The sequence below is a fragment of the Chelonoidis abingdonii genome, chromosome 15 (genome assembly GCF_003597395.2).
Source record: "Chelonoidis abingdonii isolate Lonesome George chromosome 15, CheloAbing_2.0, whole genome shotgun sequence".
In the NCBI taxonomy this organism is placed as follows: Eukaryota; Metazoa; Chordata; order Testudines; family Testudinidae; genus Chelonoidis; species Chelonoidis abingdonii.
This window is the reverse complement of record NC_133783.1, coordinates 39,057,242-39,083,743: the sequence shown is the minus strand read 5'-3', so window position 1 is coordinate 39,083,743 and position 26,502 is coordinate 39,057,242. Positions and strand designations below refer to the sequence as shown.

The window sequence follows — 26,502 nt, the reverse complement described above, 5'->3', positions numbered from 1 at the left end:
TCCTTTCAACTCCTACATTTCTATAATACTATTTAGTTCCATACCAGAATGGCATGGTTTAACAAGGAATGGTTAATCAACTCTCAATTCTCCTTGTTATTTTGGATTTAAATCAGATCCTTAAAACTGTAAAGACATATGGCTGTTTAAAGAAAAAAAAATATAAGAGTAAGAAATAAAGATGATAAAACTCAGTAATACATCAATGGTATTAGCTCAGAGTGCAGGATTCCGAACAGAGGACTAAAGAAAGAGGGGGGTAGGTGGGAAGAGGAGCCTACTATTAATGGGGGATTTAAAAGCAAAAATATGTCCAGCATACTAAGAACATAAGAACAGCCATACTGGGTCAGACCAAAGGTCCATCAAGCCCAGTATCCTGTCTACCGACAGTGGTCAATGGCAGGTGCCCCAAAGGGAATGAACAGACAGGTTATCATCAAGTAATCCATGCCCTGTCACTCAATCCCAGCTTCTGGCAAACCATTCCTGCCCATCCCATTCCAAACCATTCCCAGCTAGGGACACCATTCCTGCCCATCCTGGCTAATAGCCATTGATGGACCTATCTTCCATGAATCTATCTAGCTCCTTTTTGAACCCCGTTATATTGGCCTTCACAACACCCTCTAGCAAGGAGTTCCAGAGGTTGACAGTGCATTGTGTGAAAAATTACTTTCTTGTGTTTGTTTTAAACCTGCTAGCTATTAATTTTATTTGGTTGCCCCCTGATCTTGTATTGTGAAAAGGAATAAATAACAACACTTCCTTATTTACTTTCTCTGTACCACTCATGATTTTATAAACCTATATCATATCCCTCCTTAGTCGCCTCTTTTCCAAGCTGAAAAGTCCCAGTCTTATTACTCTCTCCTCATACAGAAGCCATTCTATACCCCTAATCATTTTCGTTGCCCTTTTCTGAATCTTTTCCAATCAAATATATCTCTTTTGAGATGGGGCGACCACATCTGCACGCAGTATTTAAGGTGTGGGCGTACCATGGATTTATATAGAGGCAATACGATATTTTCTGTCTTATCTATCCCTTTCTTGATGATTCCCCAACATTCTGTTCACTTTTTTGACTGCCGCTGCACATTGAATGGATGATTTCAGAGAACTATCCACAATGACTCCAAGATCTCTTGAGTGGTAACAGCTAATTTAGACCCCATCATTGTATATGTATAATTAGGATTATGTTTTCCAATATACATTATTTCGAATTTATCAACATTAAATTTCATCTGCCATTTTGTTGCTGTCACCCAATTTTGTGAGATCCTTTTGTAGCTCTTCACAGTCTGCCTGGGACTTAACTATCTTGAGTAGTTTTGCTTCATCGGCAAATTTTACCATCTCACTGTTTACTCCTTTTTCCAGATCGTTTATGAATATGTTAAATGGGACTGGGCCCAGTACAGATCCCTAGGGGACACCACTATTTACCCCTCTCCATTCTGAAAACTGACCATTTATTTCTACCCTTTGTTTCCTATCTTTTAATGAGTTATCAATCATGAGAAAACCTTCCCTCTTATCCCATGACTGTTTATTTTGCTTAAGATCCTTTAGTGAGGCACCTTGTCAAAGACTTTCTGAAAATCTAAATACACTATATGCACTGGATCTCCTTTGTCTGCATGCTTGTTGACCCCCTCAAAGAATTCTAGTAGATTGGTGAGACATGATTTCCCTTTACAAAAACAATGTTGACTATTTCCCAATAAATTACGTTCATCTGCGTGTCTGACAATTTTGTTCTTTACAATAGTTTCACCAATTTGCCCGGTACTGAAATAAGGCTTACTGGCCTGTAGTTGCCAGGACAACCTCTGGAGCCCTTTTTAAAAATTGGTATCACATTAGCTATCCTCCAGTCATTGGGTACAGAAGCTGATTTAAATGATAGGTTACAGATGACAGTGGACTAAATGGAACTCTGTTTAAAAATATACTCAGAAGCCAAATATCTTCCTGATAGTGTTACCCCTTTTTGTGGCCTGTTGATTATGGTGTTACTGAATTGACTGCATAAACTGGCATGGAGAATGGAAACACCAGTATAGATCTACTCTCTCTGTCCTGATTGATCTCACAGGATAATGCTAAGCAACTGCTCTCCGCTGTGCAACCACCAGGGCTCAATGCTGGCTCTGAGTGCCCAGATGTGTGGAGACGATGTTTGCCTAACCTTCCCAGGTCCAATCCTTTTACCTCTCACCTGCATACCAGGCTTCTGCTTGCCCACTTCCAGGATTCCAACAGGACCTGCATACCAAGTTGGTGTCTCTATTGCCTCTGATTTTGGCCTTCATTACAGTTTATCCAACATTAGCTGCACCGACCAGCCAAACTGAGATAGAAACAAGGTTAGCTAGCATTGTGTTTAAACTTAACACTTCAGCCCTTTCATCCCACCTGCTCCTCTCTTGCTACCTTGTACCAGAGATGATCTGTGTCTCCCCATACTGGGGGGGTCCCACAATCTAAAGGGGAGGACACGTGTCTCTTCTGCTCAGCAACCCAACCCTGCACCCAGCCCAGGGCTGCCGCGCTCACCCTACCCAACCAGCGTTACTGCCAGAGTGGGCTCTGTCCATCTCCCACTGTGGCTTGGTCTACACTATCCATTTAAACCAATTTTAGCAGCATTAAACCAATTTGACGCTGTACCCGTCCACACTACGAGGCCCTTTACATCGATAGAAAGGGCTCTTTAAATCGGTTTCTGTACTCCTCCCCGATGAGTGAAGTAGTGCTAAAATCGGTATTACCATATCGGATTAGGGTTAGTGTGGTCACAAATTGACGGTATTGGCCTTCGGGCGGTATCCCACAGTGCACCACTGTGACTGCTCTGGACAGCAATCTGAACTCGGATGCAGTGGCCAGGTAAACAGGAAAAGCCCCGCGAAATTTTGTTCTGCCTGGACTGTCATAGCCCCGGGAGGCTGCCTCCCGCTCATTTTATCTCACTAACAAGTCACTGTTTGTTATTCCTGCATTCTTTATAACTTCATGACACAAATGGGGGGGACCACTCCACCGGTAAGCCCAGCGATTGGGGAGGAGGAAGCAACAGTGGGGTTGTTGCAGGGGCTTCCCTCGGAAATGCATGTATGCATCATTTCGCAGGAATCTGACACGGAGCAGCTGTGCTCTCGATTCACTGGTTCCTCTAAGTACACTTGCCCCATATTCTAAGCAGGACTGACTCTATTTTTAGAAACCATAAAGGAGGATTGACGTGGGAGTCATTCCCAGTTTTGCCTTTGTGCCTCTGGCCATCTCATCCAGGGCACCCATGATAAGCAAGCAGACAGTACCGAACGACAGATAACTGTCATCTCATTGCCAATTTACCCCGCATGCAGACGGTCAGAATAAGAACTAATACCGATCTTGCTATCATCAAAAGCAAATTGATGCTGCTGTTGTAGCGCTGGAGTATACAAGACCTCTGTCCGCGGCATCACAGTACACATAACAGGTGACTGTTTAAAAAAAAAAAAGACGATGGGCTCCATGGTGCTTTGCATAATGGCGATCTGCCCCAGGGGCAATCCATGGGAAACGGCCACGAAATGATTGTCTGCCATTGCTTTCCCAGAGGAAGGAATGACTGACGACATTTACCCAGAACCACCTGCGACAATGATTGTTGCCCCATCAGCCACTGGGCTCTCAACCCAGAATTCTAAGGGGCGGGGGAGACGCGAACTATGGGATAGCTACGGAATAGCTACCCACAGTGCAACGCTCCGGAAATCGACGCTAGCCTCGGACCATGGACGCATACCACTGAATTAAAGTGCTTAGTGTGGCCGCATGCACTTGACTTTATACAATCTGTTTTATAAAACCGGTTTATGTAAAATCGGAATCCTGTAGTGTAGACGTACCCTGCGTCTCCCCACCACATTTGGCTGCTCTCCCTACACATCTTGTGTGGCTCAAGCTGGCCACTCCAGGTTGCTGCTCTGTGCAACAGCTGCCTGAGCCACCCCCCGCCCAGTCCCAGCTGCCGTGGACGGGGCTGAGCAAGTCAGAAATATGCCTGGAGAAGTGGGGGCTCCAGCTTGCTCGGCCTGTGTCCCCAGCAGCCAGGCCCAGCCAGGGGGTAGCCCACCACCGCTTCCCCAGCCAGACTCTTTTAGGCAGCTGCTACAGTGATCCAGCATGGCTAGCATGAGAAGCTGCTGGTCCCACCCCTTCCACTCCCTGCTCAGACCTGGCTGCCAGGGACAGGGGCCAAGCGTGCTGGGGGGCGGGGGAGCAGGCACAGTGGAAGGACAGAACTCCTCCTCCGCCCCCCAGCAAGCCAATCTAGGGAGACACTGGACCCGACATGCTCCCCTACCTTATACCACCTCGATGCCCGTTTGGTCTCAGCCTGAAGGAACTGTTTCCCCCAGCCTGGCATTAGCAGTGCTTAATTGGTAATGAAGGAGGTACTGGTGCTCAAGCAACATCTGTACTTTCATACTGACACAGCAAGCGCAGAGGTGCCGGGGCTCAGAACTGCTAAGTCCTGAGGTGTCAGGGCTCAGAACAGGCACAAATTAAGCACTGGGTGATACCCTAGCTACCACCCCACTTCAGCCTCTCTCCCTCCTCCTGGTTCAGGATCCCCCTCGTCCCAGCTAAGCAGGTTTCCATTTGGCGGGCGATACAGCTCAAATGGGATAAACTGCCCCTCCTCAAGCTGTGTTCTTGGGTGCCAGCAGGCCACCACCTCCAGTGCGGGCACCCCAGCCCAGCAGGCCTCCCTCTTCGGCCAGCCTATGTCCTCCAGGCCCCACGCCCCCACGCTCTCGCCAGACCCTCCTCCCCTGCCCCTGTACCCGCATCGTCACAGCTCGGGCCCGGCTCCGCCTGCTTCCTGCACCGCCCCGGCGCTCCCAGCTTCCCCTCCCGGAGAGAGGCAGCCGGATGACGTCACCGGATCAGGCCGACCGGCAATGGGCGCCATTTTGAAACCCCAAAACCTCCCTCGGCTGCAGCTGTGTGCGGCGGCGGTTCTGACCCGGTCTCGGCCGGCGCCTCCCCCTCGTGGGCCCCGCAGCCCCCCGCCCCAGACACACTGCGCGACATGGCAGGTGAGAGGGACGCACGCAGCGCCGCGGCCGTCAGCTGGGGAGGCCTGGGCCTGGCCTAGGGTAGGGGCTGGGTGGAGGGCGCTCTGCCTTCCCACCGGGGCGGGCAGGGAGTCAGGCCTGGGCGGGCAGCGCGGAGCCGGGGCATGGGAGGCCGAGCTGGCTCGGTGGGGCTGGCTGGGTTGTTCGGGGCCGAGCCGGACCGCGTGTGGGCCTTGGCCGGGCAGTACGGAGCCAGGCTGGGCCCGGCACTGAGGAGCCTGGCCAGTGTTGGTGGGGGAGCCGGGGCTGGGTTAGGGGTCAGGTCGGCTCCCTGGGGGTTGAGTTGGGGTTGCCCGCGCCGCTCGCCCTCACCGCGCTCTGTCTCCGCAGGGGTGGCAGGAGGTGGCGGAGGAGGAGGTAGTAACGACTTCCAGTGGTGCTTCTCCCAGGTGAAGGGGGCTATCGACGAGGACGTGGCAGAAGGTAAGAAGTGGGGTCCGGGCGCTGCGGCCCGCGATTGAGCAGGAAGCGCCGTGTCATAGGGGTCCCCAGTCGGGTGTATCAGTGACTCCCAGTCCTGCATTCACTTTAATCCAGCCCCACCTTAGACCCAGACACCAACACCTCTTTTTGTCTAACGTGTCGCGCCTATCGACTCTTGCGAGGAGTCGGTGCTGATGCTGCAATTCTCCTGCCCCAGCGTGAATCCCGGAGGATGGGGTGTGTGTAGGAAGAGGGGGAGGATGCGATGACTAAGCTAGTGCCTGTGCGTTTCAGAACGGCTTGCTCTCACAAGATAGCATAACAGAGAAGGTGGCTTCCTCCTCTTCTTCATTTATAATCACCAGGGAGATGGGGTATTGACAGTGGTAATTCTTCTTTTTTTAAAGAAAGGTAGTCAGACATGTCAAGTTTCTGCCTTCTGCAGAGAGGGAGACTCCTTCATTAGGAAGGAATTTAAAAAGCGGTGTTTAGAATTTCACTGTAGCAATGAAGGATTTTATTCATACCTGCCAACATTTGAAAGCTATAAATAAGGACATTTGGGTTGGAAATAAGTACCCTTTTAAGCGCAGTTGAAATACGTTAGACTTGTTTATCATTTTGCCATTCTTATTCCGAAATGCTCTACGTTTTGCTTTAAAAAGTCCACTCCTTCTAAATAATCAAGATTGATGTGTATAGTGTTGCTATATGAGTTTCAATGAGTTAGTTTCTGTTGTTAAAAGATCTCCTATATTCAGATTGTCCCAGTTTGAGATACACGCTTGTAAAGAGGGTGTCATATGCTGCCTCACGTATTTGAGTTCCTACTACATTAAAAATAAAAACACACACATACTTTAGCTACTTGCGTGCATTGTTCTTAGTTCTGGAATTACTTTTGAATGTATTTTTCCCATGCATAGTTTGTTTCATCCATATTATTTTTCACTGCAAAAATATTATGAGACCGTTTTAGTTTTCATGTTACTTTTGTTTTGGAGAAACAGCATTGCCTCCAAAATATCTGGCATGTGAAGAGATTCAGTTTATTAGAGCAGATAATATTCAGACTAGAGATGGGTGAATGCGTCAGCTGATTATTTCTACACTTGTAACACACGCTAAAGTTGTGAATTTATGTAAATTAATTATATTGATAGGTTTTCAGGCCTTCTTAGAACACTATCTTTTTGTTTCTTTACACCTGTTGTCCATGAAAAAGCTTAAAGAGCCACCCCTGCCTATATTTTAAGAAACAATCCAGTTTTGGCAAAATATTTACTATGATAAAATTACCTTTCAGTCACTGCTGATTACCAGGACATTTGTATATAATCAGAAGCTCTGTCCTTTCTAAATAGCGGGTACATTTTACTACCTCATTCAGTGATTTTGTAACATCAGAATTCAATGTGGAAGAAATGTGTGTTATCAAAGATCCAATGCACATCATTACAGGATGTATTGCAAGTTAGAAACACTTAAGCTCATCCCTTGGCATAGTCTCATAGGAAAAACTATATAGCTATAACTTATAAAACTCTTAACAACATACTTTCCAACTATGGGCCTGATTTTAAGTACCTATTAAATCAACAGGAGTTCTGCCTAAGTGAAACAAGCACCTGTTGTGGCCTCATTCACTTTAGCATCATAAGCTACATTAATCTGGCAGCGATCTTGCCTCAAGGTGACAGAAAGTCTACCCAAAAATGGCCTCTAGTATTGCAAGGCTCACATAACTGCTGGCCAGTGCAATCTGAAGTAGACAGTACTTTCATTAGAAGGGGTACAGCCAGGGTTACTAGATAATGTGTTGATTCAGCTTATTTCTAAGCAACCTTCACCAACAGATCTCCTATTTAACACATCACCATACTAAAATTGCCCTTCCATTGTGTATCCCACAGAGCATGAGGGTGGTGTTTGCTACCCTATAATATGAGTGAATCCCCTTGTGTGCAGCGGGCTTCTTTGTTGGCATGGGAAGTGAGGTCCGTGCCCTACTTAACCCCATTCCTTCAAGTGTGAGTTGAGCCCAGTATTTGTAAAAGTTTATCCATGTGTTGTTGTGGCTCTTAGCATTTTTTTCAGTCTTTTGTCTGAGATTTAAAATTTAATCCATTTGTTCATAAAATCTTCTTTCATGGTAAAATTTGAGTCAACTGAAGGTATTAGCTGGATCTTTTATTTCTAAGTGCTTTTGAAGAGTGTCTTAAATAATTTTTATATGAAAAGCATGGACTTCAGATGAGGGACATTTCGTTAGCTCTATATCAAAGTACATTTTAAAAATCATTTTTTATTTTTTAACCTTATTCCCTCCCCCCCAGTATAAATCAAAATCTTGTAGACTTATTTGCTCCTGATACTGCTTAATGCTTTACCTTTTGCTTAACTTTACACCTGTAAGTAGTCCCATTGATATGAAAGCACATGTATTTTACAGGATTGAAACCTTAGTTATATTTATAATTTGCTACCCTCGAAATACTGTTAGCCTTTGCCATTTGTTAGAGTTCTTTCTCTCACCTTTTGTCTTTAAACAAGGATATTTATAATCACATTTAAAAAAAAAACTGGTCCCTCAGTCCTTCTTTGGGCTCTGCTCTTGTGCCTCTGTTTGTCATTGTGGCATTCACTGAAGTCTGAGAGTCTGCACCTATAGTGAGTGTTGCAGTATTTGATCTTAGGTGTTGAGGTTGGGCCTTGATTACTGAATTGTGGTGTCTAATCTCAGTCTTTTTTTACCAAGCTGTCCATATAAACTGATTTGATGGGGCACTATCAGCTTGCAATATTGTCTTGATGGTATAGACTACTAACAGCAAATCTCCTGTCACTTTTTGTGGTCTTACAAATATATATTTTTTAATTGTCTTTATCTTTTGCTGTAAGGAAAAAGAGATGTAAGTGGGGAAAACTAACTCTACAAAGAAATCTGAAAATGACAGTACACAAAGTGATGTCAAATCCATAAAATTCACAAATGGAGACTTTTTTTTCCTATAAACTTTTTATTAAGTACTCATGTTTAGTTTGCAACTATTGAGGAAGTTAAAAGTGCTTTTAGTTTTAAAGTTAGAGGTATTTCTTTAACCTAAAAGATCATGTTCAGCATCTGTTTCTGTTATGATGCTGTTTTAATGAAAATACTATTCTGAGTGGTGAGATATAATCTATTCAGATTGTTACTATGTGCTGATACAGGTAAGTTCTATCTGAAATGTACATTTTCAAAACTTTTTTTAACCTATTTGATTAATATAGAAAACTGAAGTTTGCTTTCTTTCTGATGCTATCCCTGTGCTGAAATAGCTATTATAAATTGTAGTGAATCTTTTTTGCTGAGATTGATATAAAATTGTTTTTTTATATGTATATCTTTAAATAAATGGAAGTGCGCTGTTTCAGGTTATCCGTGATGGCTGTAAACTGGTCATACAAAATGATGATAGATATTAGATTTATTGCATATAAAAGGATGTAGTTTTCAAAGTAGGAAAATTTGAGAACAGCTGAAGAATGGTATTGGGGAAAGAAATTTGATAATACCAAGCGTTTCAGTTACTTAACAAAGATAGACTTCTTAAAAGTGGATTGTTTAAATCTCAATTGTAGTTTCCTTATTTCAGGGAAATATTTTGCCTAAAGCCTCCATGTTGATAACCCCAGATTTCACAGGCAATGATAGTTCTGGGATTGCTTAACTTTGTTTAAAGTTACTTTATAAATGTAGGCTTCAGTTTAAATGTTTTGTAAACACCAATTAGAACTGTGATAGATTGATCTTACTATTTTCTCTAATTTGCCCTATCTGATCGATAGAAGACTGCAGTTTTTCAGCAGACATAGTACTAAATTAATTCTTTAAAACAAACAAGAAAGCAACAAAACTGGTCTGTTGTGTATATCAGCATACTGATATGCTTGCATCCTTGAGATCAAAAGGTATGACCATGTTCCTTAGAGCTTGTCTACACTACAAAATTAAGTCAACTTAAGTCGGCATACAGCCACCGCAATAATTAAAGCAGCAGTTCATATCCATACACCACTACCCCGATATAACACTGTCCTCAGGGGCCAAAAAATCTTACCGCATTATAGGTGAAACCATGTTATATCGAACTTGCCTTGATGCACCAGAGTGTGCAGCCCTGCCCGCCCTCCCCTAGCACTGCTTTACCGCTTTATATCCGAATTCATGTTATAGCGAGATAGAGGCGTACTTGCTTCTTCTGTGGGTGGTGCTCTTCCACTGACTGAAGTGAGGCATTGTGGGACACTGAGAGCTGGAGCTGGCAGCCCTGAGGCTGATAGCTTCATCTCTATGCGGGGGCTCACAGCTGCCTCCCCCACCTCCTGCTCTCAGGCAGCTGTTGGGCTCACAGTGACCCAGAAGGTGGCTCAGTTTCACAGCAGGGAGCCTACCAGCAATGAAATTAACATTCTTGTCAGTTTCACAGCTGCTTTTAGTTCACATTTTGCTCTGGGGATCAGCTTACAGCCTGAGCTGGAGACAAAATGAGAATTAATAATAGCAGTGAAACTTACAAGACTGTCAGTTTCACTACTGGTGGGCTCTCTGCTGTGAAATTGAGCTCTGGCAACTTAGTCAGCCCTGAGGCTCCCACTGTGGGCCCTGCATGCAGGGTTGACAGCTGGGTGTCCTTCTGCCACCTCCTGATGAGGGATTTGGCAAGGAAGGAGAGCCTGACCCTGGACAGGCTCTCCTTCCCACTCAATCTCACACCAGGAGGCAGCAACAGAGCTCTGGGATGTCAGCGCCGGGCAGGGGGAGGCTGGAAGCCCGCACCCAGCTGTCAGCACTGGTGTGGGAGGAGGGCTCACAGGGGGAGACAAAAAACAATGTAAGTAATACACTGTGTACACAGACACTGCATTGCTCTAACTTCATCAACATAAGCACTGTGCCTCCTGGTGGAGGTACTATGTTGCTATAATGGGCCACTTGCTTAAGCGGAAGCACCATTGTAGTGTAGACACTGACATAATGAGGTTGACATAAGGCAACTTATGTTGACCTAACTCCCTAGTGTAGACCAAGCATTAGTCACTTTCAAATTTGGTTAGTAGAGTACTGTGGATAACCTTAAAATTTGTCTGGCCTCACTATATACCTTTTTCCTGTTTTAATTTCAGGGGTGATAAGTCAGGGAGCTGCCTAAATATTGGAAGGAACCTAAGATCCTTATTACACTGACATCTTGAGATTTTTTTTTAGGCTTCCCACGGTTGTTAACACTGTCATAAATGTTTCTCTTAAAAGCATTGTGTGTTGGTATTTGGACAGTGTTAAAGATGCTGTCTCCTTAATCAAATACTAACTATATATATATTTTGCAATTTATACTTGAAGTTCTGTGAAGCAATCACACTGTTAGAAAGCACAAGTGTTCCTTTTAAGAATTTATGTAGCTTGAATTTCTATCATATTTTAAGCTTTATTTGGACATTGGTGTATCTTGAGCCTTCTTTGAAATAAAGGGATGAGTTTAGGCCCCAGTCCCGCAGATATCTGCATGTTGTTGTCACGCATTCTAGCAAGTGTCCCATTTTGGCCACTTATTTGGATAGCTCTGAGGGGAATCCAACCCCCTGTCTGCTGGATCCCTGGGGTGTTTCAAGCTTCTGCAGGCTGAGTGGAGTCCAGACACTGCCCTAATCTTGGGGTCTCTGGGCAAATTCTCAGGGTGCAGACTTTCTATCTGACATATATTCTCCCTTCCCCCTCAAGGCCCTGAGTTTTGGAACCCAATATCTAGCCACCTAGTCCCTCTGGCATGGCACTGACCCTTCAGACTCCCCACTACTTAAAACACATCTCTGTCCCAGAACTCCACCCAAAAGTGTGAAGTTTTTGGTTTACAGTTTAACTCTCAGTGACACGTAATAGTTGTGAAGCATATACAGAGTGTGTATGTGTGGGTATAGCATTATACTTTTGTGTTCTCTTATCTTGAATTGTGTAAAGCACAGGAGAGTACAGATATTTAGGATGTATATTCTGTACTGTAGCGGTCCACAGTAGCTCATCCTTCCCTTGGGAGTACTTGGGGGATCATTTGTGTTCTGTCAGGACAGGCAGGTGCAGTCCTCTGCTGCCATACCAAACCTCTCCTTTGAGCAGTCTCTTTCATCTTAATCTGATCAAAATGGCTCTCCTTCACTGTTCCCCTTGTGAATTCCTATATAGACTCCTACTGGGCCTGCCAGCTTCTTTTGCTGCCCCTCCTCACTTGCCCGTAGACAAGAGGAGGAAGTGCCCAGCTGGAACAAACCCATTGTCCTAAGGTGTCATACTTTGAATTTACCATCTTTGAGTGCTCATCACTCAGTTGTCTCTGGCCTGGCAAAGTCATAACACAGCCTGCTAACTCATGATGGATCCACATACATATAGACTTTCCGTGCCACTGAAATTTCATGATGCAATTTCATAATATCCTCCACAGTTCAGAACTGGTTCAGACAGAAGCCCCAGCTCGTCACAGAAGGTGCTCACCCATTACAATCGATGGAATTTCAAATATACGTGGCTGTGACTGTGCTTTAGGTACAGACTAATTCTTAGAAGCAATGTTGCATAGATACTATTTTGTCAGACTTAAAATATCTTGCATGTGTATGTCCACATATTGTGGTGATAGTCATATAATAACTGCATTTATGTGCACCTTCACTCTATGCTCAATGATCAGTTCCACCAGGACTATTGTGAACATTCCAGACAGTAATCACTTATTTTTTAAAAAAAGCTGGCCAGATAAGTTCCTCAAAATACACTGTCTTGAGGAGCAAGGCTGTTAGCATTAAATCCTATAACTTTTTTAAAATTTTGAGTACCATATAACCTGGTAAGGCTAAAAACAAGATTTTGAGCCTTTGGAAAAGGAAGAGCCCCACCTCAAAAGTGGATATGCGGAGCATGTTCTTCTCACTTCTAAAATAGGAGACCTTAAAATCAGGTTGTCATGCTCTAACAATTTGAGTACTCTGTACAGTTTTTGCATTCTCTGAGATTATGAATATTCTGTATGTATCTTTACCAAGCTACAAACTCCATTTTGAAGTTTCAGCCCTTTCTCTTCTGTTGTCTTTTTGCTGCTTCCATGTTGGACCAAAATTCCAACAGAGTAGAGGTACAGGCCTGACAATAGAACATCAATAAATCTGAAGTGCTCTCCCACTGAAACAGAATAGCTCTAAACAATAGACTAGTTAATCAGGGGAGAGGTCACCTGGAAGGAATGTGATCACCTGAGGAGGCTGAGAAGGATGTCACCTGACAAAGCGGGCTAAAAGTTACAAAAAGGTAGGAGCTCTTTTTGTGACCATTTTTTTTTCAGCTTACGATAAGGAAGAAGCAACCGAGCATGTAGCAGCTTGCAGCCCAGCATGTAGTGGTTTGATGAGGCTAGAGACTCTGGGTATGGCTACACTTGCAGCCATACAGTGCTGCCGCGGGAGCGCTCTCACGGCAGCGCTTTGAAATGCAAGTGTGGTCGCAGCGCCAGCGCTGGGAGAGAGCTCTCTCCCAGCGCTGCAGGTACTCCACCATGTTGTGGGGATTAGCTTACAGTGCTGGGATCCGCGCTTCGAGCACTGGGGCAGTGTTTACACTGGCGCTTTGCAGCGCTGTAACTTGCTGCGCTCAGCGGTGTGTTTTTTTTTTCACGCCCCTGAGCGAAAAAGTTGCAGCCAAGACCTCTGCTTGTGTAGCTTCCAGGGAAAGAGTGAGCTCACAAGAGGCTTTGCATTTAGGATTTTCATTGTTTTTCTAAATGATCTGTAATGTCTTCCGTTTTCTCTCTTAAGTAAAAGAGCATTGGTGACTCTGAGGCTGTGTCTACGCACCTTTTAGCATCACAGTCATGCTGCTAAAATGCGTGCAGTGTTGTTGCTCTTTATCAGCAGGAGAGAGCCCTCCTGCCAACTAAGCACTGTTCACACTGGCACTTTTCATCAGTAAAACTTTTGTTGTTCGGGGGAATGTTTCTTTTTCACCCACCTGAATGACGAAAGTTTTACTGACAAAAGTCCAGTGTAGATGAAGCCTAAGTAAAGTGTCTGAGTGCATTATATGCAACAATTACTGTACTGCCTCAGGAGAGAGTTAAACTGAAAGCCAGAAGACTCTCTCATCTTTTGGCAGAACTCTGGGGTAGGGTGAGTTTAAGCAACAGGAAATCTGAGAATAGGGGCTAGACAGCTGGGTGGGTTCCAACTCTCATGGGGGAGAGGGAGCACTGGACAGAGGGTCTGCACCCCGAGGATGTGCCTAAGACCCCAAGGATGGGGCCATCGGTTGGCCTCTGTTCAGTCTCTGTAAGCTTAAAACAGACAACAACCCAGCAGCTGGGTCCATTTCAGCAGTTCTATAGTGTGTGACCACTGAAAGCTACTGCCCTCTGTCTCCCAACTCAGCTCCTGTAAAGCAAAAATATTTGGTTATTACCTTGAAAAAGAGACTGGCAGAGAGGTGGGTCTTGTAAAGACCATGAGTCACATGGACTTGTTTATATAATAAAATTTGACCATTTATACGGGTACAGTGTAATTACCAAGTGGCCCCACTCTCATTCCAGAATAGAATTGCCTTCAGTGTAGCTTATGTTGCTCGGGAAGGGTTTAAGCTAAAGTGAAAAAAAAAGACACTTTTCTACTGGAATACATCCCTACCCTGATATAACACGAATTCTGATATGCGGTAAAGCAGTGCTTGGACGGGGGTGGCGGGGGCGGCTGTGCACTGTGGCAGATCAAAGCAAGTTCGATATAATGCGGTTTCACCTATAACGCAGTAAGATTTTTGGCTCCGAGGACCGCGTTATGTTGAGGTAGAGGTGTAATTGAGTCCACATGGGGACATTACATTAGTCTAAGTATATTTATGTAATTAGAAAAAACTCTTTGTGTCAACAGGCTGCTTGTATTAAGCCTGGGGTAGGCAACCTATGGCACGTGTACCAAAGGCAGCATGCGAGCTGATTTTCAGTGGCACTCAACACTGCCTGGGTCCTGGCCTCTGGTCCAGCGAGCTCTGCATTTTAATTTAATTTTAAAGGAAGCTTCTTAACCATTTTAAAAACCTTATTTACTTTACGTACAACAATAGTTTAATTATATATTATAGACTTATAGAAAGAACCCTAAAAATGTTAAAATGTATTACTGGCATGCGAAACCTTAAATTAGAGTGAATAAATGAAGACTCAGCACACCTCTTCTGAAAGGTTGCTGACCCCTGTACTACGCTCTGTACCAGCTGGATTTTATAATAATTAAGTGTTCGTTTAAACAACTTTGCCAGTAGTACAGTTGAAATAACTTCCAAATAATTTAAGTAAATTAAATGCTCTTTTAATATATTAATTGGACATATTTTCTAACTCCTGGAACTATGTCAATCAGAGAATACCATAAGGAGTTCCTTTTGAAAATATAGGCTTCCCTCTGACTGCATAATCCTGTATATTTACCTTCTCCTGCTTCTTGCCCCCTTGTGTGTTTCTGTCCCTTGTGCGCCTCTGTTTCTGTGGCAGTGGTCCTCAAACTGTGAGGCACACCCCCCTAGGGTGGCACAGAGGAACATTTGGGGAGGGGCGCAGCCCAGCCACCACAAGGAGACAGGGAGGGACTGCCATCACGTCCCACCCGCGTCCTTCCTCGCAGTCTGATTGCAACTCCTCTCCCACCCCAGCTTTGGCCCCTGGCTGTGGCTCCGCTTCTGGCCCCTGACATGCCCCTAGCTGTGGCCCCAGCCTTATCCCCCTTATCACTGTCCATCCCCGTGTGAGCCATGGTCCCTGCCCCCGAGGTGGGGGGGGGCATGACCATGAAAAGCTGGGGATAGCTATTCTGTGGGATAGAGTGACACGCTATGAAGAGGGTGAAAGTGAAGATATTTTCCTCCTCATGGCTGAACTCCAGCAACTGCTGTTTTTCCCGTCCTGTGGTGTTGATCATGTCCTCAGCCCTTTCCCTCTCTCCTTTTTCTTCTCGTAGCTAACAAATCTAGGAAAGCAGATGTCTTTTAACACATTAAAATCTTAATGGAGTTGGACAGGATTGGATCCCAAAACAATCCAAGACTCCATTAATTTTGCTTAACTAAAACTTTTCAAAAAGATGTAACTATATGCAAATTTGAAGGGACAGTAGTAGGTGGATTTTGAGATACAAGAAGACAAACATTAGACAACAATCAGATTCAAATCAGGATACATTTTAAATGACTTGTCATTCCAAAAGATTTTTTTTTTTTTTTGCATACTTTACAGAAACATTCTCCCAAGCCAGGGGTCAGCAACCTACAGCATGCATGCCAAAGGGGTACACGAGCCAATTTTTGATGGCACATGGTGGCCAGTTGAGCGGCTCAGCCTGCCGCCACTCTGGAGTTCCCACTGCTGGCCCCTTGCCAGCTAGTGTCCTGCTGCCGGTCCCACTCAGCACCCGCTGCTGGCCTGGGTGAAGGAACCCCAGGCTGGCAGCAGGCTGAGAACCCGGCTGGCAGGATCCAGCGGCCAAAGCCCCAGAGAGAGGACAGGCTGAACTGCGCAGCCTGCCCCCGCTCTGGGGTTCCGGCAGCTGGCCCCTTGCCAGCCAGGGTCCCTGCTGCAGCCCCATCGCCTTGCTTCCAGTTGAAGTTCAGCATAGTGCCCCTGCCAGACAGGGTCCAGGCCTCTGGCCTTGCCAGACAGGGTCCAGGTCTCTGGCCCTGCTTAGCCCTACCAGTCGCCTGCTCCACTCACCTCAGCTGCCAGTCTAGGGTTCCAGCCGCTAACCTCCTGCCAGCCGGTTAACAACTGATCACTCAGAAGCCTGTAGGCAGCTTAAAGTACAGGAACTCCTCGCTTAACGTTGTAGTTATGTTCCTGAAAAATGCAACTTCAAGTGAAACAATGTTAAGCAAATCCAATTTTCCCCCATAAGAATTAATGTAAACGAGGGGGTTAGGTTCCAGGGAAATTTTTTTCACCAGACAAGACTATATTAGATATGCACACATAGAGTATAAGTTTTAAACAATTTAATACTGGTACACGGTGATGATAATTGTGAAGTTTAGTTGAGGTGGAGGAGTCAGAGGATGGGATATTTCCCAGGAAATGCCTTACTGCTAAATGAACTAGCAACTGACTGAGCCCTCAGGGGTTAACTCGCACACTCTACAAGACAGCAGGAAACGGGGAAGGGCAGACAGAGACTGAGAAACACACCCTGTGTGTGAGAGAGAAAATGTGCATTTCCCCTTTAAGTAGCAGACACCAGGCTAAAGTACACTGCTCTGTTAATTAAATCAGCTTGCTGAGATCTGAGACCACAGCTACTGCCTAGAAGCTCCCTCCGTCCTGTGTCCCCCCCTGCTCTGGGGAAGATGAGGTAAACTGGGTACAGGAGCGGGGGGGAGGGGAGACACCCTGACATTAGCCCCCTTCTTGCCTCCCGCCCCCTGTACAGCAAGAAGGAGTCTCTGCTGGGAGCAGCTCCAAGGCAGAGGGCAGGAGCAGCACCTGGCACTAGGGGGAGGGACAGCTGCTGCACAGGGAACTTAGGGAAGGGTGGAGCTAATGGGGGGCTGCTGGTCCACCCTGGTTCCAACCACCCACCATCTAGCTGCAACAGACTGCTCTTCCTGCAAGCAGTGGACAGAACAGGCGGCTGCCAAATGACTTTAGAAGGGAGCATTTCACAACTTTAAACGAACATGTTCCCTAACATCAAAATGACTTTAAGTGAGGCATTCCTGTATCCAAATACATGCCAGACATTGGAGAACTCAGCAAGGAAAAGCAAGGCAAGGATCACACTAAACTGATAAGATCTGCATTTTAATTTAACTTCAAATAAAGCTTCTGAAACATTTTGGAAACGTTGTTTATTTTACATATAATGGTTTGGTTATATAATATATAGACTTATAGAGAGACCTTCTAAAAACCGTTAATATGTTACTGGCACGCGAAGCCTTAAATTAGAGTGTATAAATGAAGACTTGGCACAGCAGTTCTGAAAAGTTGCCGACCCCTGCCCTATGCCTTTACAGTAAATATGGGGGTCTTCGGGCCAAAACAATTATACAGACCAAAGCAAACAGGCAAAAATATGACTTTAATAATGGAAACTGTTTTTGACCTTCATTATGGAGAAGCTATTCTCCCTCTACGGCAGGCCTGCACAACTCGTAAAGCGGCGAGGGCCACATTACTCCAAAGAAAGCAGCTGAGGACCAAAACCCCTCGGCCCCACAGAAACAACCCCTCCCCCCCCAGCACCTCCCGGCCCTGTGGAAACACCCCGCCCCCAGCACCGCAGAAACAAACCCTCTTTCCCCAGCGCCACCCCACCAAATCAGCTGTGAGCCAAAAAGGAAGGTTGGGGGTGGGGAGTTGATACTTGATTTTAAATCAGCCAGGGGCTTCCAGGTGAAGAGGTGACTGGGAGCCCTCAGGGGCAAACTAAAGGGCCCAGGGCTCTGGCGGCTGGGGGAACCCGGAGCTTTGCAGGTCTGGGGCAGGAATTTAAAGGGCCCAGAGCTCCTGCCGCTGAGGGGAGCCTGAGCCCTTTAAATCCCAGCCCATCAACTGGAGCCACGGCTGGGATTCAAAGGGCTCTGGGCTCCCCGCAGAACACCGTGTGCGCGGGATTTAGAATCCCCTCGCGAACCGTACAGTGAGCCTCTGCGGGCCGCATGTGGCCCTTGGGCCGCACGTTGTGCAGGCCTGCTCTACGGTACCTTAAGTTATACACGTAGTTAGAACCACATTGTGAAAATGCTCATTGTTACTGTGAAGAATTGGGGCATCTCAATATTGAGTACTTATCCTGAATTTCAGCACTCTTCTGCACACATTAACAGAAGTGTTTTGAGCTGCTGAGCAAGACTTCCATTTACTGCCTTCCTAAAAAGTGGTCATTTAAAATGCCCTGACATGAAATCAAAAAGAATGGGTTCCATCTATAGAGATTGAGTGTCGTAAATTCCAGGATGATAAAGTGGCCCTAGGAATGGCTACTGACAACTATGAAGCTGTCATGTGTCCCATGACATTTTAGTTTCCTTCCTTCCTCCCTAAACCATCACGTTACAGGGAGCAAAGCTGCACAGTAGATTTGCAGAGAGCAGTTAAGTTATATCAACAGAACTACTTCCAGTAAGAATATACTCCACCTTCAGTTCCATTCTGTCACAGTAAGATAGCAAGAAATCATTGCCTGATTAATAACAGTGCATTATAGAACCATATAAATCCCAAAAAACCTGCCTTCTTGCCTAATTTACAAGTGGAGTGCACTTGCTGAGGCCTATGACTGCTTCTTGGGCAGAGTGAGGCTGTCGCCCTCAAGGAAACATGCAGGGCAGCAAGTTGGACAAGCCCTTAGAAGTGTTTCCAAGTAATACATAATTAATCTCATAGCTTTCTGTGGGTGTGCCACTCCCAAGAGTAGTGCTTCGTGGTATAATAGGCCCAGAAATCTATTTTGTCTCTTCCGAAAGGGCAGGGGGAAGATATTATGATGTTGATGCTACTTGTTCTTTCCTCACTTTTATGGGAAATTCTGGAAATGATTACTTCCCTCTTGTCAAGGGTTACCTGATATATTCTAGTAGTAGAGAAAATTGGTGGTCCCGCAACTAGTGGAAGAAAAATATTCTTATGTAACAACTGTAATTAAAAATACATCGTTTAGTGTGGTGACTTTAAAAAATAAAGCCCTGCAAATGTAGTTGCTTTTTTTTTTAAAAAGTGGCTTGTAAGGGAAAGAGAATGGGTTTGTGCACCGTGCATAAAGAAGAGCTGAAAGTGCTGGAGGCTAGGGTAGCACAGCATGACAAAAGGATCAAGAAGAAGGGGGGAAAGGTTTTCCATGTGGTTTGTTTTTTTTTTTGTTTTGTTTTTTTTTTTACCCCCCCACTCCACCAAAAAAAAAAGAGTTAAAACACTTGTCTACCCTTGGATTGTGGTGGATGGTTAGAGAATTTATGGACTGTTCTTATAATCATGGAAGTGAAACCTGCCTAAAAGGAAATTAACTTATTTAGAAGTTTAAAGTTTTTGCCAATTTAACTCAACACTTCAAAGAACAGACTTCATATATTCAGTACTTAACCCTTTGACCAAGGTTCAGAAGATTCCAGTACGTGTTTGAGTCATTCAAAAAGTCCTCCGAAATTCCTCATTGTTAAGGCAGCAAGAATCCTGTGGCACCTTATAGACTAACAGACATTTTGGAGCATGAGCTTTCGTGGGTGAATACCCACTTCATCAGATGCACATAGTGGAAATTTCCAGGGGCAGGTATATATATGCAAGCAAGAAGCAAGCTAGAGATACTAGGTTAGTTCAATCAGGGAGATAGGCCCTGTTCTAGCAGTTGAGGTGTGAAAACCAAGGAGGAGAAACTAGTTTTGTAGTTGGCAAGCCATTCACAGTCTTTGTTTAATCCAGAGCTGATGATGTCAAATTGCAAATGAACTGAAGCTCAGCAGTTCTCTTTGAAGTCTGGTCCTGAACTTTTTTTGCTGCAGTATGGCCACTTTAAGATCTGCTGTTGTGTGACCAGGGAGGTGAAGTGTTTTAACCTCAGGTTTTTGTTATTGCTTCCTACTATCTGATTTGTCCATTTATCCTTTTCCGTAGTGACGTCCAGTTTGGTCGATGTTACATAGCAGAGGGCATTGCTGGCATATGTGGCGTATATTACATTGGTGGACGTGCAGGTGAATGAACCGGTGATGGTGTGGCTGATCTGATTAGGTCCTGTGATGGTGTTGCCGGTGTAGAAGTGGCAGAGTTGGCATTGGGGTTTGTTGCATGGATGGTTCCTGAGCTAGAGTTACTATGGTGCGGTGTGCAGTTACAGTTGGCAGGTGTCAGGCTCAAGGACTGCCTGCCACCCAAGGCCTGTGAAAGTGTGGATCATTGTCCAGACGGTTGTAGATCCCTGATAGAGTGTTGAAGGGGTTTAGCTGGGGACTGTATGTGATGGCCAGTGGAATCCTGTTGGTTTTTTCTTGGGTTTGTCTTGCAGTAGGAGGCTTCTGGGTACGTCTGACTCTGTTGATCTGTTTCCTTATTTCTCGTGCGAGTATTGTAGTTTTGAGATGCTTGGTGGAGATTTTGTAGATGTTGGTCTCTGTCTGAGGGGTTAGAGCAGATGCGGTTGTACCTCAGTGCTTGGCTGTAGACAATGGATCGTGTGATGTGCCCGGGTTGGAAGCTGGAGGCATGAAAGTAGGCATAGCAGTCGGTAGGTTTTCGATATGGGGTGGTGGTGGTAATGTGACCATCACTTATTTGCACCGTAGTGTCTAGGAAGTGGACCTCCTGTGTAGATTGGTCCAGGCTGAGTTTGATGGTGGGGTGGAAGCTGTTGAAATCGTGGTGGTAAACAGAAAAAACAGAGGAAACCCCTTTTTAAAAAAAATAACAATTTGAATTTTGCATCATAAAGCAAAAAGAGCAAAAGCCCAATCAGTTTTTCCTTTTCAGGAAATCTTCATCCTTATGGGAAGCTCTTTGTTCATATGAACTTCTCTTGGAGGCAGCAAGCCAGGTTACCTTCTAGAAAGGAGATGAAAAATTACTTTTGTCATCGGGGGATTAATAGTTCTGAATTACTATACGTTATGTTCCAAATTTTGTTTTTGACAGTTTGAGCTGAAAGAGCCAAAGAATACTTAGATGTAGTTAGCTATAACAGTCCCTTTCCTAATTCTTGTGACCCTCTAGTGTTTGTGTTTATTCTATATAGCAGTAACATCATTAAAACTTCTTATGTAGGCTTAAATAAGAAAGCTCTAGATTTTGAAAAAAATAAGTAGAAGTGTTCTAAAACATTGTTAGAGTTACAAGCTAGAGAAGCAGAAGTTAAGTGACCTTTTCCAAACTTGAAATTACAATGGTGACTCCATCATGCTCTGTGGTACTCCCTGGCAACAGCAAAACAGTAAAGTTATCTTGTGTGCTCTTCTGTACCCCATGTCGCTTCCTTCTCCAAAACTTACTTTCCTGTATGGACTGTCAGCAATTTACAATGTTTGTCCCAACAACCCCCACCCCGCACACCCACACACCCAAAAATCATTCTAATGGCTGCATCTCCCACATGGCCTCATTAGTTTTCCAGTAGTGACACACAATAAAGGAGTTCTGCAGTGGAAAATCCCAACTTTCGTAGTCTCCAGCAGTCAATCCAAATGGCTGCTGTAGTTGCAAGATGATTCAAATGTCCGTTTGACCTTGTTTACTTCTGTCACCATTGAACTTTGTCACTAACTCGACTGCCTCCACTTCTTTTGTTAACTAGAGGTGGCATAATAGGATAAGGTATCTACCTCTCCATATTGAACATGTCTTTAATACACCCAGCATGTTTTTTGGGGGTTCTGTATCCTGACAGCATAGTTCAGTGGACAGAGCAGTGGACTGTGAGTCAGCAGAGAAGTTTGGATTCTAGGCTCTGCCACCAACCTGCTATGTGAGCTTGCCTAATTTACTTCATCACTTTGTACCTCTGTTTCCCTGCTACCCTTTGTTTTGCTTACTACAATTTTAAAGTGTTTGGGATAGGGACTGTATCCTATTTGTAAAGTGCCTGGCATAATGGGAACCCAATCTCAGTCTAGCTGTAATGCGAATAGTAAATAGGCCTATGTTAAGCAAGTGACATCAGTTACTCATAGCAATTAAACAAAATCAGTCTATGAAAAACACCTATAATGATTGTCTCCCAAGGTTTCAGCAATGCCAATTTCTGCTTTTTGTTTTAATGTTGTTTTTTTTGAGAGAATGAGTCAGTGAGTACTCTGGTAGTTAGAATTGGAGGATAGAATAGATGTTAGGCGTTTTCTGAAAAACGTTTTTTTCTTTGATTTAAAGGTTATCAGTACTAGCTTAAAAGAAGGATTAATTTCAGTTTCTGTTCAGAGGCCGTTTGCCAGTTTCCACTAGTAAAAAGGTCTCGCTTGTTGTATAGCTTTCACTTTTTACAGTAGCAATGTGCTTATTTATACAGTGGTGATAGTCTGTAACTTAAAGGCTGGACATCTAAATATGAAACATTCTTGAAAATATCCTAAATCTATAGATTTTATGCATCAAATTTGGATTGCCTCCACTACTTTCTTAAATCACTTGCTCATTCCTTCTGCTTTTTTGCAATTTTTCAGTTTCTCATTGTGTACGTGATGCATACATCTATCTTTTTCGTATATCTGTATACAGAGTGATATTTTTTCTCAGTTTGTGTCCACTTCAAGGAGCTCAGGATTGTCAAAACTATTTTTGAATTAGATCATTCTATTCAGTGCCAATAAAAACCTTTATGACACACCATCCTGTATTCAGAATATTCCATATGTATTGCAGAAAATTTATTTTAGAAAATGTGTTTTAGAACGTTAAAAAATAGTTTCAGGTTATGTGAGAGGCATAGTATTGTTATGGATCAGAAAGTGACTGAGATAGGAAATAGAGTTGGGGGGGAACAGGCACTCTTTTTTATCATGGAAAGGTTTCAACAGGGTGCCACAACATCATATGGTAAGACTAATGTTTAATTTATTAAAATTTATCTAGAAAAGGAGATGATCAGTGAGGTGGCAAACTTGCAGATGACACAATTATCTAGTCAAGATGGAGAAGACCTTAAGGAACCTCAGAGGGCCCTTGATCAAGTTAATTGAAGGGGCAACACAATGGCAGATGAAATTCAGGATTGATCACATGTAGCATGATGTGCACAGCAGAGAGTAATTGGAACTACTAATACACTCAATTGGGTTCTGAACTAGCAATAAACTCAGGGAAAAGATCTAGGCATCCTTTTGGACAATAGTGAAGGCCTCTGAATGTTCTGCAGTGGTTTAAACAAAAAAAGGCAAATTGATACAGTGCATAAGGAATGAATGGAAATTAATACTGAAAATACTATAGTGCTATTATATGCCAATGGTATGCCTTTATCTGGAATCATGTGTATTTTGTTCTGGTCGCTCCATTTCAAAACTGATGTTGCAGAATTGGAGGGGGTTCAGAGGCAGATAATAAAAAGGTTTAAAAGTATAGTTGAACTCATAAGTGATTAAAAAGATGGGGATCCTTTATGCTGAAAGGAGACAAATTTCAGGGGACATAAATACAAAATAATGGTATAGAGAAAGTTGAGAGGAATATCTGTTTGTTTGTGTCGTCAGAGCAGGAGGTTATTCAAAAGAATTAAAGATGGCAAATTCAAAACGGATAAGGAAAATTTTGTTTTTTAATTCAATGCCCAATTAGACTGTGAAACTCATTGCCCCAGAATATCACTAAGGCCAGAAATTTAGCAAGATTCAAAACAAGATTAGATATTTATCTGGGTAGCAAAAATATCCAGAATTGTAATAAATTCAAAAATTGAGAGGATATAAATATCATGTTTTAGGTTATAACCCTCAATTGTTGGAGATTAGCTTAGAAGGAAACCTGCCCTCTGGGGAAGTTATCTCATACCTGCTTTCCCAGGGGTTGCAGGTTTGAGCTCCAGTCCCAACCCAGACATCTGCACTGCAATTTTATAGCCTCGCAAGCCCAAGTCAATTGACACAGGCCAGCTATGGATGTTAGCAGCATAGACATACTTTTGTGGGCTTAGCTTGCTACCTTGTTCTATTCAGCACAGAGCATACTGTTGCCGCTCGGCAAATGTACAGCAATAAGATATAATAAGATACACATGCACAAAATATTGGCTTAGTTTTGGATAGTAATGCTGTAAGTTAGATAGTATTGTTTTGCTGTCATATTACCAAAGTGGAATAGTTGTCTTCTTCTGTATTGTGTTCAGTTTCTAGGTCTTGAAACTACTTGGCTCAGTTTACACATTATAATGCTACTTTATCTCTATTTTATGTTTACAGCTGATATTATTTCAACAGTTGAATTTAATTACTCTGGAGATCTTCTTGCAACAGGAGACAAGGGAGGCAGAGTGGTTATATTTCAAAGGGAACAAGAGGTCAGTGACTTCAAAAACAATGAAGTGTGCCTACCGAAACTGCTGTTGAGTTCTTAATTTATTAACTTGCATGATATTGCTACAACTTTTGATATCACCAGCTTTAAATGTTCCCATGTTGCTTTCTAGTCCATGATATTTCTTTAGAAAATTTGAAATTGTCCCAATCTCTTTATTGAGCTGAATGTTGTATTTGAAGCAATGGCCATTCCAAGTATTTCTGTTTAGCTTGTACAATCACAGTTATTCTCCATCACAATTATCCTTGCATCTGACGAAGTGAGTATTCACCCATGAAAGCTTATGCTTCAATATGTCTGTTGGTCTATAAGGTGCCACAGGACTCTTTGTCAATTATTCTGCAGATTGTCGTAGGACCTACTGTTTTAACTTAAAGGTCAGGGTGACAAAAGATAAATTGTAGTCTCTTTTAGAAATACTTTAACTGTCTTCAGAAAGAAGGCATGGACAGCTCACCTGCTAGGAGGAAAACAGAGGGTGCTTGAAAATTGGAGCATCAGCAGCTTGCTATGTTCTAGGAGCAGCAGGGACAGCAGCTTCCCAATCAGCCTCAAAAATGTGTAACAACCTGGCAGGGCAGAGCATAAGAAGGCCTTCTCCAAAAACTGTTTGGCAGATAATGTCATTGAGATAGTAGGCACCAGTTAACATTTTCCTGTTACTCAGTGTGGGCTGGCATGTGTATATATACACTTCATATTTGATTGTTTGTACCATAATCCTCACAATAGAAGGAAGAAAACACAGAAAAATTCTGTATCCTCAATCTTGGTAAATACAGATGGTTACATTTAAAAGGGGCATAATTCAGTTTATTACAACACACAAATGGTGTACATTGGAATACTGCACTATGAGCTCATGGAATGTAAAGAACACAGATTTACTATCTGATCCTTGCACAGCCAAATACTTCGATTACCATCGCTTTGCCATATCTGTAAAAGAAATTTTTATATGGTTCTTGCTACCAAGTGGAATGTTCACTTTCTTTCAACTTTTTTCTGCCTCCGAAGAACATTTTTATACTTTGCTTTGAAAGCCTGAGGAAAATCCTGTCTCTGAGCCTTCAAGTATGCGTACATTTATACCTACATTTTAGAGTTATACATAAAAACTACGTTAAAAGAATGTTCAGTTTGCGAAGTCAAGCACTCAAAGTTAGGAATCACCAGAATTAAGGTGGCCCATGAAACTTTAACTTTTACTGCGTGTGTGTGTGTGTGCGCATTCATTCAAGATCTCTTACTATTTTTTACAGAACCCTGCGTCATTAAGTGTATAGGATGGGCAGTGCTCAGTTAATGGCTAGTCAATATTTCATTTTAGCCTCATAGTTTAATACAGTGAAACCCTGCTATAACACGATGATTGAGGTCCAAAAAATTGGATCGCGATAAATGTGGGGTTGTGGTATAGCGAGGTTTACCTTTTCAAGGTGGTCAGTTTCAAGCGGGTCAATTTCTCTTGGCAGAAGACTTGCATTTGTGAACTGCCCATAACAGTAACTGAAAGGGTACAGCTCCAGCGGCGGGGGCTCTCAGCCATGCAGCGAGAGAGGGAAACACTTGGGGAGAGTAGGGGAAACATGCAAGGGGCAGAGGAAGAGCGAGGAGCACCTGGGGAGGAGAATGGCTCTTCTCACCAAAAGGGTAAGCAGTCTCCAGCCTTTTTTTCTTTTTTGTGCTTCTGCGGCACTCCGCTTTTCTTTTCTTTTTTCTTTTCCTTTTTTTGCTTGGGGCAGCCAGAGCCACCTTATGATCGCCTTATAGCCAAATTCGCGTTATTGCAGGGCGCGTTATAGTGGGGTTTCCCTGTATATGGACCCATGCCTTATTTACTGCATACTATTCAAATCCTGCTCTGCATACAGAATTAT

General features: G+C 43.8%; 1 protein-coding gene across 3 annotated transcripts in view; it reads left to right on the top strand.

Moving 5' to 3' along the window:
- The first annotated feature begins 4,946 nt into the window (after window positions 1-4,946).
- PPP2R2D (protein phosphatase 2 regulatory subunit Bdelta) overlaps window positions 4,947-26,502 on the top strand; it is a 48,263-nt gene continuing 26,707 nt past the window's right edge. For 2 of the 3 annotated variants that reach the window (XR_004376406.2, XM_032799697.2), the window contains exons 1-3: window positions 4,952-5,105; window positions 5,475-5,567; window positions 24,505-24,602. Coding sequence is in view for 2 of the 3 variants with exons in the window: in XM_032799697.2 (XP_032655588.1) it covers window positions 5,099-5,105; window positions 5,475-5,567; window positions 24,505-24,602 (198 nt within the window). In the remaining variant the exon portion in view is untranslated. Of the gene's footprint in view, window positions 5,106-5,474; window positions 5,568-24,504; window positions 24,603-26,502 lie in introns of all 3 variants that reach the window. The other variant, XM_032799696.2, reaches the window with a different exon arrangement.